Genomic DNA, 15,485 nt, shown 5'->3' with positions numbered 1-15,485 from the left:
GTACATGAGAGGGGGGAGGGTCAGAGGGAGAAGCAGACTCCCCGCCGAGCAGGGAGCCCAATGCAGGACTTGATCCCGGAACTCCAGGATCATGACCTGAGCCAAAGGCAGTCGCCCAACCAACTGAGCCACCCAGGCGCCCTCCCTTCAGTTATTTTTTTAAACGTATATTTAGTTTTTGTTTTTAAAAAATTGAAATGCTATTTCCATACATTCTTTGGATCCTTTTCATTCTTCATAACCTTGTAAACATGAATCTTCATTTAAACTTTTAATTTTTTTTTTTTAAAGACTGTATTTATTTATTTGACAGAGAGAGACACAGCGAGAGAGGAAACACAAGCAGGGGGAGAGGGAGAAGCAGGCTTCCTGCAGAGCAGGGAGCCCGATGCGGGGCTCGATCCCAGGACCCTGGGATCATGACCTGAGCTGAAGGAGGATGCTTAATGACTGAGCCACCCAGGCGCCCCATAAACTTTTAATTTTTTATTTTAAGTAAACCAGGCCACACGTGGGGCTCAAACTCACAACCCTGAGATCAAGAGTTGCATGCTCTACTGACTGAGCCAGCCAGGTGCCCCGAAACTTTTTTTTTTTTTTTAAGGAGGGCAAGGACAGAGGGAGAAGGAGAGAGAGAGAATCTTAAGCAGGCTCCACACCCAGCACAGAGCCAGCTGCAAGGCTCAGTCTCAAAACCCTGAGATCATGACCTGAGCCAAAACCAGGAGTTGAGTGCTCAACTGACTGAACCAGCAAGGTGCCCCCCCGACATGTTTTTTAAAATTTTAAATAATCATAATAAGAGAAACTCTTATTCTGTTCTGCTTCTCTGCTTCAACCTCCTCCTGGCTAAATGCTTGCTTTTATTTATTTATTTATTTTTAAAAATTACTTATTTATTTATTTATTTATTTGAGAGAGCATGAGAGAGAGTGTGTGAGTGCATGAGTGCACAGCAGGGTGGGGTAGAGGGAAAGGAAGAAGCAGACCTCCCCGCTGAGCAGAGACCCCGATGCGGGGCTTGATCTTAGGACCCTGGGATCATGACCTGAGCTGAAGGCAGATGCTTAACCGACTGAGCCACCCAGGGGCTCCTAAATGCTTGATTTTAATGTCTGCATAATATTTTGTCTGACAGTTGGATCATAATGTAAGTTAGGCATTTATATGTCCATTTGTGCTTTATTAAGCTCTGAACAGCTTTATACATTCTTGACTCTATCTCTGGTTATAATTTCCTTATGATGGAGTTCTAGAAGGAAAACTACCTTATCAAAACCTAAAAACAGATAGATAGATAGATAGCTATAGATAGATAGATAGAGATGGGTATGGTCAGATTGCTTCCCAGAGATACTGAATCAGTCGACATCCCTATTGCTCTGCCCCTGCTTTGGTTGTTATAACAATGATAATCTGTGCTGCTATAAATAGACTAAAAGTTTTTCATTTCTTTTCCATTTCTTTAATTACTTAGACTGACTTTTTCCACATTTATTAGTCATTTGTATTTCTTCTGTGAATTTTTCTTTCATAGCCTTTATTCATCAGAAATTTTTTAGCCAGAGTAGAGGGAGGACAAGGTACTATTCAGAACATATTCATTATACTCTAGGGTGATACAAAGTAAAAGAAATTTATGTTGTCATTTTAGCTACTTTTTTTTCTTTTTAAAGATTTTATGTATTTATTTGACAGAGAGAGACACAGGAGAGAGGGAACACAAGTGGGGGAGTGGGAGAGGGAGAAGCAGGCTTCCCGGAGCAGGGAGCAGGGAGCCTGATGGCGGGGCTTGATCCCAGGAGCCTGGGATCATGACCTGAGCTGAAGGCAGACACTTAACGACTGAGCCACCCAGCTGCACCTGATTTTAGCTACTTTGAGTATAGCTCAGAGATGTCATTTAGCATGTCTGCTTTTTAGCTACCACTAACTTTTTTATTTCGGCTCTTAGTTTGCAAAACCCCTGCTGAATTTAGATTGTTAGCTAGAGTGAGTGGTGGGTTATACTGGGTTTTCATAGTACAGAATTAAGGGATTTTTTTTTTTTTTAAGATTTTATTTACTTATTGGACAGAGAGAGACACAGAGAGAGAGGGAACAGAAGCAGCGGGAGAAGGAGAGGGAGAAGCAGGCTTCCCACTGAGCAGGGAGCCCGATGTGGGGCTCGATCCCAGGACCCTGGGATCATGACCTGAGCCGAAGGCAGACGCTTAACGACTGAGCCACCCAGGCGCCCCCAGAATTAAGGGATTTTTGAGTGAAGAAAAAACGGTGATTTTTTTTAAAAAGTGAATGGGAAATTCTTAATGTATATTTCTGACGCTTATTTGTCTTAGAATCGGCTTCTGTGTATAACATATCAACATTTGATCTGAATGGATTTTTTAGGTGGTACCTGGCTGGCTCGGTCAGTAGAGCATGCGACTCTTGATCTCAGGATTGTGAGTTCAAGCCCCACGTTGGATGTAGAGCTTACTTAAAATTGATTAGTTAATTAATTAGAAGTGTATTTTTTAGATAAGGTCATTTTTTTGTGTCATCTGAGAGAAGTTTTCACTCTTGAATTTGAGTGGTGGATTTACAGTGACCTCTGTTTTCTCTGATTTATATTCTGTGACCAAAATCCAGATTTGGGGAAGGAAGGACTGGCCCAAGTTAGAGTTGTGGGCCTCTGGCTATAAAACTGAACATAAGTCATTCTCTTATAAGAATTGTGTCATTTCTTTTGCTTACAGATTTTGAAACCACAACAACTTTAGGATTATTGAGCTAAAAACTACGACCCGAGTTTTGTTTTTTTTTTTTTCTTCTTCTTCATAGGATGGACAGAGGAAGAAGGCTTATGTTGAGGGGTGAGGAACTTGGGCCTGGTGTGTACTTGAGGAAGTCCATTTTGCCTTGACAGTGGTCACCGAGAAAAGTAGAGGGTGCTTATGAATTTGGTCATATCTCTTTGTAATTGGATTTATTTACACATAGCCATATGTTTCTTTGTTGAAACTTGTCTATGGAGCAGTTAATTTTTAGCTAAGATTTAAACATGGTGGCATTTAGTTGGTCTTGCCTATTCAATTTGAAGAGCATTTGTGTTAGAGCCTATTGATTGTACTGTAATATTTTTCATTCCTTATCTTAGTGCTTTTTCAGCAGTTTTTAAAATAATTGACTACTCCTTTCCTCTTAAACTCTTAAACTTCTCTTCCCTTCTCTTAAACTCCCTTAGATTAACACAGTATTCTGGTTCTTCTCCTGCCTCCCTCCCTGGTTGTTATCTTCTCTGACAGCTTTGTAGACTTATCTTTATTTATTTTTTTAAAGATTTTATTTATTTATTTGACAGAGCATGAGTGAGCACAAGCAGGGGGAGTGGCAGGCAGAGGGAGAGGGAGAAGCAGCCTCCCTGCTGAGCAGGGAGCCCAATGTGGAGCTCAATCCCAGGGCCTTGAGATCATGACCTGAGCCGAAGGCAGACGCTTAACCAACTGAGCCACCCAGGCACCCCTGTAGGCTTATCTTTAAAAACAGGCCATTATGTGAACTGGTTAGAGTTCTTAAGGCTCCTTATGGTCTTTTCCTCCCCCTGCTGTATATTCTCCTGAAGAGGCCTCTTCTGCACATTGGCTTCAGTTATCACTCATAAGCAAATAGCTCCAGACCTTAACTCTCCTCAGAATCCTAGCTCGTATCTAGATGCCAATCTTGTATCTCTGGGTTGTCTTGAAACCAAACTCACCTCTTCTTTCAGTGGCGCTCATTTAGTGAAGAGCATACCGACTCATTTAGTTGCGCAGGCTAAAAACTGGAGATATCCTTGGTACCTCTTCCCTCCCCTCCACCTTTACATATCTGATTGATCTTTGGATTTTGTGGATTTTTATCTACTCAGTATCTCTGGAGTCATGTAACCCAGTTTAAATCCTAGTTGGTCCCTACCAGCTGTATGATACTGGCAAGTTACTAGGTTTTTTGGTTTTTTGTTTTAGGCTGAAATATCTTCCAGCTTCTTCAGTAATTTACTCATTTGACATGGTTTTGTGTTTCCTCGGTTTGTCAGGAATATAACCCTCTGTTTCAGTGAAAGGAAAGCCTGTGTTTTAGAGGCCTTAAAGTTGAAAAGATATTTTAAAGTGGTCAAGTGGTCTGTGTCTACTTGTGTAATAAAATTTCTGTCATTTAAATACAGTTGCAGTTGTGGTTGGATAATCCAAAGATTCAGCTGACCTTTGAGGCTACCCTCCAACAATTAGAAGCTCCTTACAACAGTAAGTAGTGTTTTCAGTGGGACTAGTTTTGGCTCATGGTTCATTGATAATGCATTTTTTCAATTCATATTACCATCTTACTTTACCTTGTGCTATGCAAAAATAAGCCTTATAGGAAACTGTTATGTGTCTTTGTAATGATTTTCTTGGTTTTTAAGTTGTGAGTTAAGTGATTGCTAGTAATTTCACCAGGACTATGTTCCAGCTTTAATCCCTGGAGTACTTTGTTGACATTTGATTGGCTGGCTTTCTCATTTTCCATTTACCACCCACAAAGTCTTGAAAAGTTTTTGCCAAAGTAACTGATTATAATACTACTTTTAAAAGGGTTGGTTTTATCCTTTTTTTTCATCTATAATGGAATGTCATTCTTAAAAATTCCAAATTATGTGATAGGCATTTTGGACTACATCACAGACTAATAGTTCTAGGAATCATTTTTCTAAAGGAATCACATGATTTGAAGCTTATGGAAAATATGTATAGAATAACTTCATGATGGAAAAACAAAAGAGTTAAAGAGCTTTCTGTTTAAACTGCTAAAAATATGAACATGTTTTAAAATTCATTTATTCTGTAGGTGATACTGTGCTTGTCCACCGAGTTCACAGTTATTTAGAGCGTCACGGTCTAATCAACTTCGGCATCTATAAGAGGATAAAACCCCTACCAAGTAAGGACCTGGCAGATGGACTTCATAGTTTTAAGTTACAGTTCTAGGACTCTCTTTTATTTCCAGGAGGCTTTTAGCATTTTATTTTGATTTCTAAGTCTAAATTTGGAGTCCAGTATTCCCAAGCTTATCTCATTATATGTCAAATTTAAAGTAAAATCTCTTCATAAATATGCATTGCCTGTAATTTCTGGTTTGATAAGTGTACTTTGGTGAAAGATACTGAATTTCCAATATAAGAAAAATCAGAAAACAAAATTTGTTAAAAACGAGAGAAGTCCATTATGAAAGCAGAGATTTGAGGTTTTCTTTCATTAACCAGTTCTTTATACTGCCAGGAGTCCAGGGTTTAGGGATATTTTGAGACTTAACACTTTTATTTATTTTAATTAATTTGTTTTTGATGCTTTAATAATCCTTCAAAAAGGGAAAGTAAAGACAGCAGAAGCAGAGCTTAAGGAAAACAGCTTTAAGAATAATTTGGCTATCAAATTGTCCTAGTATAATTGTGAGATAAATGAAGCAGACTATTCATAATAAGTTAACAGTCACAGATACCAAAGCACATGATCATGGTATAATGAGAAAGTAAATCTTTAAAGATAAAGGATTTCATTTATAAATTTTTAACATTGAATTAAAGTTTACAAGTTTCAGATATTTGCTAATTTGTATTCAGATAGTTTCTCTATTTTGAAAATAAGTGAAGTGTTTACTTTGTAAGACATCATGACATGTTGAGAACCTAGAGGTTTTCATGATGTAAAAAATGGTAAAATAAACTCTTAAACCTACAACAAAATATTGTAATTTTTATTCGTTTTTTACTTTTAGCTAAAAAGACAGGAAAGGTAATTATTATAGGCTCTGGGGTCTCAGGCTTGGCAGCGGCTCGTCAATTACAAAGTTTCGGAATGGATGTCACACTTCTGGAAGCCCGGGTAAGAATTTTATATTGTGTTTAGAAGCCTGACCTAATGAAAATAGGTATTTATCAACGCAGTAAGAAATTATCTGTTGCAAATTAATGAGTCCCACAGCTTGAACTAAACCAAACTGATTTATATACTACTCAAAGTATTTTAGATAATTGTTACTTACACTGGATAAAGCATTTTTGACAGTGAAGCTTTGAAAGGTGCTCAGTGAGTATTTAGAGTTTGTAAATGGTCCATGTAGCCCTTTGATGGATATTTTCAGGTTATTGTTTCTTGTAGTTAATTCTCAAATTTTGGGCCTTCATGGACGTGCCCTTTGTAGGTGGCAGGTATTTTTAGTGGTGGAACAGAGTGGATTGTATTCCCTGTTTGATAGTAAAAGAAAAGGAGTGCATCTCAGGCAGCAGCCATCTCTTAGTGCCTAATGCAGCCAAGATATGTTGGTTCCCTTATCATCAGTCCTAGAAAGAAATGGAAATTGAAGGAGGAAAGGGATGATGGCACAGAGTGGAGAAAGAACATCATGTTAAGATGCTACTATTCAAATTATTTTCATGAGTGATTTTTGACATTTAGTTATCTTCCAGTGGCTTATAGGCCTCCCTGGACTTACACCATTTGAAAAACAAAAAAACACTTCTCAGATAACCTAAACGATCTAAAATTTTATAGAAGCTTTCAAAATGTTTTGTGCAGTACATCTAAGTTGCTTTTTTGTAAATTGTTAATTTTTAAAAATATTCTTTTCAAATAAAGTATGGAGAAATCAAAATAATTTTTAATATAGTCTTGCTAAAAATATTTTATAGATAATTTAGGAAACATTTGCGTGCCCTCTTGTCCTGTGTATTAGCAATATAGTAATGAATAATGGGACCATTATGATCCCTACCCATGCAGAGTCTTAATCTAACAGACAGGTTTTTTGTTTTATTTTGCTTTCATTTATTTGGAGGTTAGAGTATTCTCATAATATCCATGATTGAAGTGTCGCTACAGCTCAGTAATTTTTCCCCATTACTTGAAAATCCCAAGTTAGCAGAGAGAAACTTGGACTGGACCTGTTGAGGAATGAGAGATACTGTCAAAAGTTTATGCTCAGTAGACACTGTGCCCCTGGGTATGGGGCTGCACTAGGGGACCATTTGAGAAGTCATCTGTCATTCACAGCTGACTTTGGGAATGGGGGGGCGAAAGTCAGAACATGGTGATGGAAAGATGGCATTTAGTGTTGCAATTTGTGAACAGATACTTTCTGTGTGAGTGGCCCTTGCTCAGCCTCTACAGTAAATGGTATTAGAGACAGCTGGGTAGAGAGATAATAGTACCTATGGCTAAATATGTCTGGCTGTCAAATTATTTATCTCCTATCACTTAATTCTCTGTCATTCATTTCCTTCCACTCAGATACTTAAACTTCACTCGCTCTTTGTGCCCACACTGCATGCCATGTACACTCTAAACTGTACCTTTCTTTTTAAATTATAAGAGACAGAGGCCTGGGGTGGTACCATGCCAGGTTTTTATGGTTAAAATAGAATTGATGATTTTAGCCATTTAATTTTTGAAAAACAGGATCGAGTGGGTGGACGAGTTGCTACATTTCGCAAAGGAAACTATGTAGCTGATCTTGGAGCTATGGTAGTGACAGGTCTTGGTAAGTAGTCCTTAGTTTTGTGCTGTTATACTAGATCTGAGATTCATGACTAACCTTATGTTTTAAAGCCATAATTGTGGTTTTAAAATATTTTGGTTTAAGATACTGTTCTTAGTGTTAGAGGTGAATTGACAAATAGTCTTCCTGAAAAGATACATCGATATGTGCAAAATTTAAATTGTACATATGTTTTGACCTAGCAGACTCAGTTCTAGGAAATTATCCTAAGAAAATAGATAAGTGGACCATGTTGTTTGGAGCTTTTAATTTTTCTAAATTGTATTTATTTTTTGTTTAAAGATTTTATTTATCTATTCGAGAGAGTGCACGCAGGGGTGCCTGCACATGCCCAAATGGGGAGGGGCAGTGGGGGAGCAAGAGAATCTCAAGCGGACTCTGAGTTGAGCACAGAGCCCATCTCGGGGCTTGATCTTTCAACCTGGAGATCACGACCTGAGCCGAAACCAAGAGTCTGAGGCTTAACCGACTGAGCCACCCAGGTGCTCCTGGAGCTTTTTAAATGTGGCATAGCAAAACATTAGAACCCATGGTTCTGAGGATTATATTGTTATACAAAGACAACTATACAGCCACTAAAAATTATGTAGCTTTATAGTAACATGACATAATGGCCACAGTTTATTGCTAATTTGAAAAAAGATTACAAAACAGTACATGCATTGTTATCCTTTGTGTGTGTGTGTGTGTGTGTGTGTGTGTGTGTGTGTGTGTGTCCATAATTTTATGCACATAAAATCTAGAAGGAGCTATAATAAAATGTTTGGGTTTTTTTTTAAGATTTTATTTATTTGAGAGAGAGAAAGATAGCAAGAGAAAGCATGAGCTGGGGAGGGTGGGTAGGGAGAAGCGGGCTCCCCACTGAGCAGGGAGCCCGACATGGGGCTCAATCCCAGGACCCCTGGGATCATGACCCTAGCTGAAGGCAGATACCCAACCGACTGAGCCACCCTGGCGCCCCTAGAATCTGTAATAAACAGTTAACATGGGGGGCGCCTGAGCGGTTTAGTCGTTAAACATCTGCCTTTGGCTCAGGTCATGATCCCAGGGTCCTGGGATCGAGCCCCACATCGGGCTCCCTGCTCCGTGGGAAACCTGCTTCTCCCTTTCCCATCCCCACCCCCCGCTTGTGTTCCCTCTCTTGCTGTGTCTCTCTCTCTCTGTCAAAATAAATAAAATCTTTAAAAAAAAAAAAAAAAGTTGGGGCACCTGGGTGGCTCAGTCCTTAAGCGTCTGCCTTCGGCTCAGGTCACGATCCCAGGATCCTGGGATCGAGCCCCGCCTCGGGCTCCCTGCTCTGCGGGAAGCCTGCTTCTGCCTCTCCCACTCCCCCTGCTTGTGTTCCCTCTCTTGCTGTGTCTCTGTCAAGTAAATAAATAAAATCTTTTTAAAAATTTTTTAAAAAGTTAACATGGGGTTATAGGTAATTTTTTGCTTCTTTATGCTTATCTTACATATTTCATATATTACATACTATTTTACTGGGCATTTTTTTTAATCTATAATTCACATACCCAAAACTTTGAGTATTTTAAATTTCAAGTAAAAATACTTTTGCTTTGATGTGTTCTCTTTTCATAGATATGTTGAATTTAATAATTTGAATTTTTTTTAGGAGGGAATCCCATGGCTGTGGTCAGCAAACAAGTAAATATGGAACTGGCCAAGATCAAGCAAAAATGCCCACTTTATGAAGCCAATGGACAAGCTGTAAGTTGAGGACAAACAGAACTTTTCAAAATTTCTTCGGTTCAGTTGAAATAACAATTTGGGGAAAATGTGTGGATGAATATACACGCATATCAGTATGAACTGAGGGTAGAAATTGTGACATTCTGATTGTTTAACTATGAGCTATATAGGAAGGGATTATTATTGCATATATGCAAATTTACATGCTTATTTAGGCATTTATCTTTAGACATTTAATGAAGGCTCGCTAGACAGGTGTTTTGTTTGTTTTTTTTTTAATTTGGCTGTGGCCACCTACTAAGAGACCTGTGGAATTGACACCTGATTCTTCATTTCTTTGTATTGTGCCTCTCATCATGTGCTTTAGCTCTGTGTGCTCTTTATGACTTCAGTTTTGTGTGTGTAGGTTCAAGATTTTGATGAACTAATAGCCAAATGGTAATACTGAACTCAGATGCTTAGGTAGATTAAAATATTTGTTGGCCAGAGGCGTAGAAGCTTCCCATACTTAGTAGGCAGTAGCATGGCAGTGATGTTTGCCATGGGAGAGTGAGAGTAGTTTAACAACAACTGTGCTGAGAGGCTTAGACCATGTAAGTCAGTCCTCATTTTGGGGGGTGGGTGCAGTTCAGAAGTTCGTATTTGGAATTTACCAACTCTCCGCTATCATGAATGAGCAAGTTTACCATTCTCAGGATATAAGCATGTTATCATCTTTATATTTTGAGGACGGGAAGATTCATGATGCATATGGCAATTTAGCTGTTGTGGCTAAAAGTGGTGAGATCCCAACTCTTGAATTTAGTCTGCTAGGTCCAGTGGACATCCTCACTAAAGCCTTTAGGCTTTGTGGGGTTCATACCAGAAGAGGACAGACATAAGGGAATGCTTTGGCTCCTATCCTCACCATTCTGGATTCAAATTCCTCCCAGGGCTTGTTTTGGGGGTGGGACAACCTTCTGGCAGAATAAACAAAATAGAATGAACAAGAGAAAAAGGACGAAGTAGAGCTTAACTCAGCAATTCAATCAACTTTTGTTACTCTGCAAAGATCTGTAAAGGCTATAGAGATAAGACCGTCCCTGCCATAGAAGAGCCCACAGTCTAGTGGGACTTATACACAGATAATTGTTTCCCAACTTTTTATTATGGAAATTTTTTTTTTAAGATTTTATTTATTTATCAGAGAGAGAAGAGAGCATAAGCAGGGGGAATGGCAGGCAGAAGGAGAAGCGGGCTCCCCGCTGAGCAGAGACCCTGATGCGGGACTCGATCCCAGGACCCTAGGATCATGACCTGAGTCAAAGGCAGACGCTTAACCAAATGAGCCACCCAGGTGTCCCTATTATGGAAATTTTTTTTTTAAAGATTTTATTTATTTATTTGACAGAGACACAGCGAGGGAGGGAACACAAGCAGGGGGAGTGGGAGAGGGAGAAGCGGGCTTCCCGCGGAGCAGGGAGCCCGACGCAGGGCTGGATCCCAGGACGCTAGGATCATGACCTGAGCCGAAGGCAGATGTTTAACGACTGAGCCACCCAGGCGCCCCCTTATTATGGAAATTTTTAAACCCATACAAAAGTAGAAAGAATAGTATAATAATGGACTTTGATTTATTCTAGTCTTGTTGCATCTATTCAGTCCCTTTGGTTTTTTCTTTTTTGTTTTTTTTTTTTTGGTCTGGAGTATATTAAAGCAAATCAGTCAGCAAGTATTTATTAAATATTTGCCAAAATCTAGGCATTGTTCTCAGCATTGACTATGTATTCCCTGCTCTCAAGGGTCTTAAATTCTGGTGACTCTAGATATCTTAAGAACCCAGGAGCATCAGGAATTATAGGTGTCATTAAAATCTGTGGTATACCCCCCCAAAAAAAAAACTACACCCCAACCAGAAACATACTACTCATACATATACCAGTAACACAAGGCAGATGTACCAAGGGTTAGATAAAAGGATAAACTGCTATGGAAGAGCCAGTGGGGAGGGGGAGAGAGAAAGTCAAAGTCTCTGAAAGTGGGAGGTGCAAGAGTGGGGAGAGAAATGGGGGGAGAGAGAGCATTTGTGAAGGTGGCTTAGAACTTAGTGTGGCTGTGGGGGAAGGTTTAAGACTAAGAGAAGTCTCTGAAGGAGGTTGGGATTGTACTGGTGGGGCTAAGATACAAAACTGAAGTTGAGGGTGAAGGATGTTGCTTACTAGGCTGATTTGTAGGTAGGTTGGGACTTCAGAGGGTTGAGAGCAGGAAAAGTGACGTGACCAGGTGGGTGTAGATAGGCAGCAGAGAACTGAATTGAAGCCGGGCCTCTGAGGTGGATATTATATTAGTCCACAAGAAGTGATGGAATCCAAACCAAAGGTTATCACTGATTATTGAGACACTGTCTTTTTCTTTGGACTTTCCTGAGTATAGAGCAGGTTTATTTAGTCTTTATAACAGTAAAAAGAGGTTTTTTTTCTAATAGAAATATCTAATAGAAATATCCAGAGAAATTCTCTCTTCCTTTCTTGGTATTAGAAGAACTTTAACACATTTTTAAAACATTTGTTTCTAAATAGTATACCAGTATTCCCCTCAGGTGTGGCCTGCAACCAGCTGCTAATTCATGAATTAACTGTTGGTTACTAGTATGGGATGAGATAAATATGTTGCTTGTGCTAGAATGTAAAATAAACTACATCATTAGTCACACTGTTAGTTCAAATGATGATTTGGGGGAATTGGGTTGAGTAGCAAGACTTCCCAGTGAAAGAAATGGTGCTTCAGTTATGATCTGGCATAAGCTCCTTATCTCACCAGGACCAGCCCTTTGAGTAGCACTGTACCAAACCTCCGTTAAGCTGGTGTGTCGTTTTCAGCATTTTGTATATGTTAGGGATATTTTTCCAAGTGAAATTTGTACTTGTCATTCAACTCTGATCTTTACAAAAGGATTTTTCTAAGTCAGTTTGTTTGATTTTTGGTGCAGTAGCCAAGTGGTAAGGAGGATTCTTCAAGCGCTTTCAAATTTAGGAGAAAATTCTTAACAGCTTTGAGTTCTGTTTGCCTTAAGTTAATCAAACATAAGAAGTCATGTTAATGTTTTTGTAGTCTAGTTCAGAGTAGATATGGACAACTGTTAACTAGTAGATTGGCTTTTGGCTTATAGGACAAGAACTAAGAGCTTATAGTTCCATTAATTTTTTGTGTAATTACAAATATGTTTCTTGACTTCAGAAACCTGAGGAGTAAGTAGGTCAGCTGCTTCATCTCATTTTGCAGGGGAAGAATCTAAAGCTCAGATGTGGTGTTTGCCTAGGATCGTTCTAATCAATAATTTGTAGAGCCCAGGATATATTGCTTGGTATCCCAGATCAAATTCCCTCACAGGCGTACATTGTTTTATTGTGCTTTGCTTTACTGAATTTTGCAGATATTGCCCCCCCCTTTTTTTATACAAATGGAAGATTTGTGGCAATCCTGCATAGAGCAAGTTTGTCAGCACCATTTTTCCAACAGTATTTGCTCACTGTGTCACATTTTTGTAATTCTCACAATATTTCACACTTTTTCATTAGTATCTATTATGGTAATATGTGATCAGTGATTACAACTTACTGAGAGCTTGGATGATGGTTAGCATTTTTTTTTAGCAATACAGTACTTCAGGTATGTACATTGTTTATTAGACATAATGCTGTTGCACACTTAGACTACAGTAAACATAACTTTAATATGCACTGGGAAACCAGAAAATTCATTTGAGTCACTTTTTGCAGTGGTCTGGAACAAGACCTGCAATATTTCTGAGGTATGCCTGCACTTGTTTTGCTATATGTGGCTGATATTTCAGAGAAGATGGGGACTGGAGTCAGTGCATGCAACTCCAGCTGCCTGTGTGACTTCATCAGCTGAGTCTCCTTCTCCAAGAGCTTTCTTTTAATAGTTACTCTAAGGAGGCAAGAACCCCCCCCCCCCCCCCCCCCAGGGTGGACATTTGCTCAACCATTGATTTTTCTTTGGTAAACTGTTGAATGAAATGGGATTGTCTTCCTCCATTCTTTGTGGACAGCCTCAGTGCAAAAGAGGGTGATTTGATGGTTCGGTTGTTAGTACGTAGAAATCAGTTCCCTCATCCTGCAGTGAGCAGTTAACTCAGAGTGACGAATATCATTTGTAATATTGTCTTAAGGACCTATCACCGTACCTAGTCATTTTGCTGCTGTATGAAAAAAATCACATAGCAGGTGGTTTTTGTTCTGTTATCTTGTTATTGTTTTAATCACAATCACAAGAATCCCTGAAAGAGTTCACTTCTTTATTCTCTCTGGTCCTACTTTGGCAGCTAGGATGTCGAGCTTCTCTGTTTTTGACAGAAGTTTGTTTTATGGCTCCACATGACTAGAACAAGGGCTTTCTTACTTGGTTCTAATATAAGATGTCCCTATAAATAGAAGTATCTTCTAGGCCTATAAAAACAGAGCTAATACAGCAGCTGCCCTCAGATTGAGTTCTACTCTGGACTGTGCTGTAATCAGCTTTAACTGGATATGGAGATAATTGGGAAATAGGGTAATTCATATTTCAGGAATATTTTGGGAGTCACCATGAGGAGACTGAAAACATGGATTGGTGGGGAGATGGGGGAAATATAAGTGTAAATGTTTTCTATGTATCTCCTGTATACCAACTAGTAACTCAGGGGCTTTTTTTTAATTTATTTTTTTTTAAGATAGATTTATTTATTTATTTATTTATTTATTTGAAAGAGAGAATGAGAGAGAGAGAGCACATGAGACAGGGGAGGGTCAGAGGGAGAAGGGCTTTAAATTCTACTTTTGACTTTGAGTAATGAAACAGCATCTTAAATTACTTCAGTGCAATAGCATTTTGCATTATAAAATCTCTGGTTTCCATTGGGGGGAGGGAGTTGGGTTTTTTTTGTAGTCTTTGTTTTGTTTTTGTTTTTGTTTTTGTTTTTGTTTTTACCAAATGAGGCCCAAAGACTCAGTAACTACGTGGAGAAACAGATCTTGATTTTCTTCCTGGGAATAGCTCAGCTGTTGTGAGGAAGAAAGATACACTTGAAAGGTAAAGAGTGCCAGGTCTTTTATGAAGGCCATTAATGCCATTAATTGGGTATACTCTGTACCTACCTCAATTCAGCAGGTTGTCATTTGCATTCATATGGAGTGGTGCTTAGGTTGGTTATACTTTTGACACACGCCTTCTGGCCTTTTCAGTTTTCCTATTCCTTTGTAGAAACAGTTTTTTTTTTTTTTTTTTTTTTTTTTAAGATTTTATTTGAGAGAGAAAGAATGAGCAGGGTGGAGGGGCAGAGAGGGAGGGAGAAGCAGACACCCTGCTGAGTAGGGAGCCCCGATGTGAGGCTTGATCCCAGGACTCTGAGATCATGACCTGAGCCAAAGGCAGACGCTTAACCTACTGAGCCACCCAGGCACCCCAAGTTTTGGTATTTTAAAGGTGGTTTTTCTCTATCTTTTAAAATCTTCTAATCCTCGCTTTTTTATAAATGTAAAAATCTCATGTCTTCCTTTAATGTTCCTAAAGTTGCAAAATAGTTACTTCCTTTCAAATATAATTATAATACTGACTTTGCTTTTTCAAACTTTATTAATTTATTCATTTCATAAGAATTTATAGAGCACCTCTACTGTGTGCTAGAAACTGCTAGAGTGAACTCCTTAGACATGTTGTGTGTGCCTTCTCCACGCAGCTTAGTTACTGCTTTAGAGAAGTCCATTATTTATATCCCCTAAATGATTTCTAATGAGGTAAAAAAAAGTGGGGGTGGACAACCATCTCCATTTATAGAATCATAATTTTATTTGGATTAAGGATATTCCTGTTGTCCTTTTTCTCCCTTTAAGGATATCTCATTTCTTTTAGTTATTTGGGAATCTGAATTAGAGACTCTTCAGATATAAATTTTTCTTCCAGGTTTTACCAAAGGAACTAATCTTAATTCTAGAAGTGCATGGGAATGGGAGAGGCAGAGATTTACTGTAGCTTCTGTTGGCCAGGTTTTTTCATTGTGTTACAGCTGTTTTTTCATTGTGTTATTCTTCCTGAGGATTTCTCTGGCTAAATCTCCAGCCTTTGGGTGCCCAGAACCTAACTGCACCTAACTCCATTTTGCTCTACTGCTGGAGAGTTTATGCACCCTGGAAGCAAGAGAAATGGACAGGGTTTTGAAGGCCTAAAGGGTTTGTGATGATAGAAGGTAACCAAAGGTAGAACTG

General features: G+C 38.9%; 1 protein-coding gene across 2 annotated transcripts in view; it reads left to right on the top strand.

The window, feature by feature from the left end:
- The window catches only part of KDM1A (lysine demethylase 1A), a 59,532-nt gene that overhangs the window by 26,778 nt on the left and 17,269 nt on the right, over positions 1-15,485 (top strand). For both annotated transcript variants that reach the window (XM_025856497.2, XM_025856498.2), the window contains 5 exons: positions 4,187-4,265; positions 4,846-4,938; positions 5,773-5,879; positions 7,452-7,533; positions 9,167-9,261. In XM_025856497.2, the coding sequence (XP_025712282.1) occupies positions 4,187-4,265; positions 4,846-4,938; positions 5,773-5,879; positions 7,452-7,533; positions 9,167-9,261 (456 nt within the window). The remainder of the gene's footprint in view (positions 1-4,186; positions 4,266-4,845; positions 4,939-5,772; positions 5,880-7,451; positions 7,534-9,166; positions 9,262-15,485) is intronic.

The sequence above is a fragment of the Callorhinus ursinus genome, unplaced genomic scaffold (assembly GCF_003265705.2).
Source record: "Callorhinus ursinus isolate GAN/ISIS: 27379988/994484 unplaced genomic scaffold, GSC_fseal_2.0 scaffold18, whole genome shotgun sequence".
In the NCBI taxonomy this organism is placed as follows: domain Eukaryota; kingdom Metazoa; phylum Chordata; class Mammalia; order Carnivora; family Otariidae; genus Callorhinus; species Callorhinus ursinus.
This window is presented reverse-complemented; position numbering and strand designations above follow the sequence as displayed.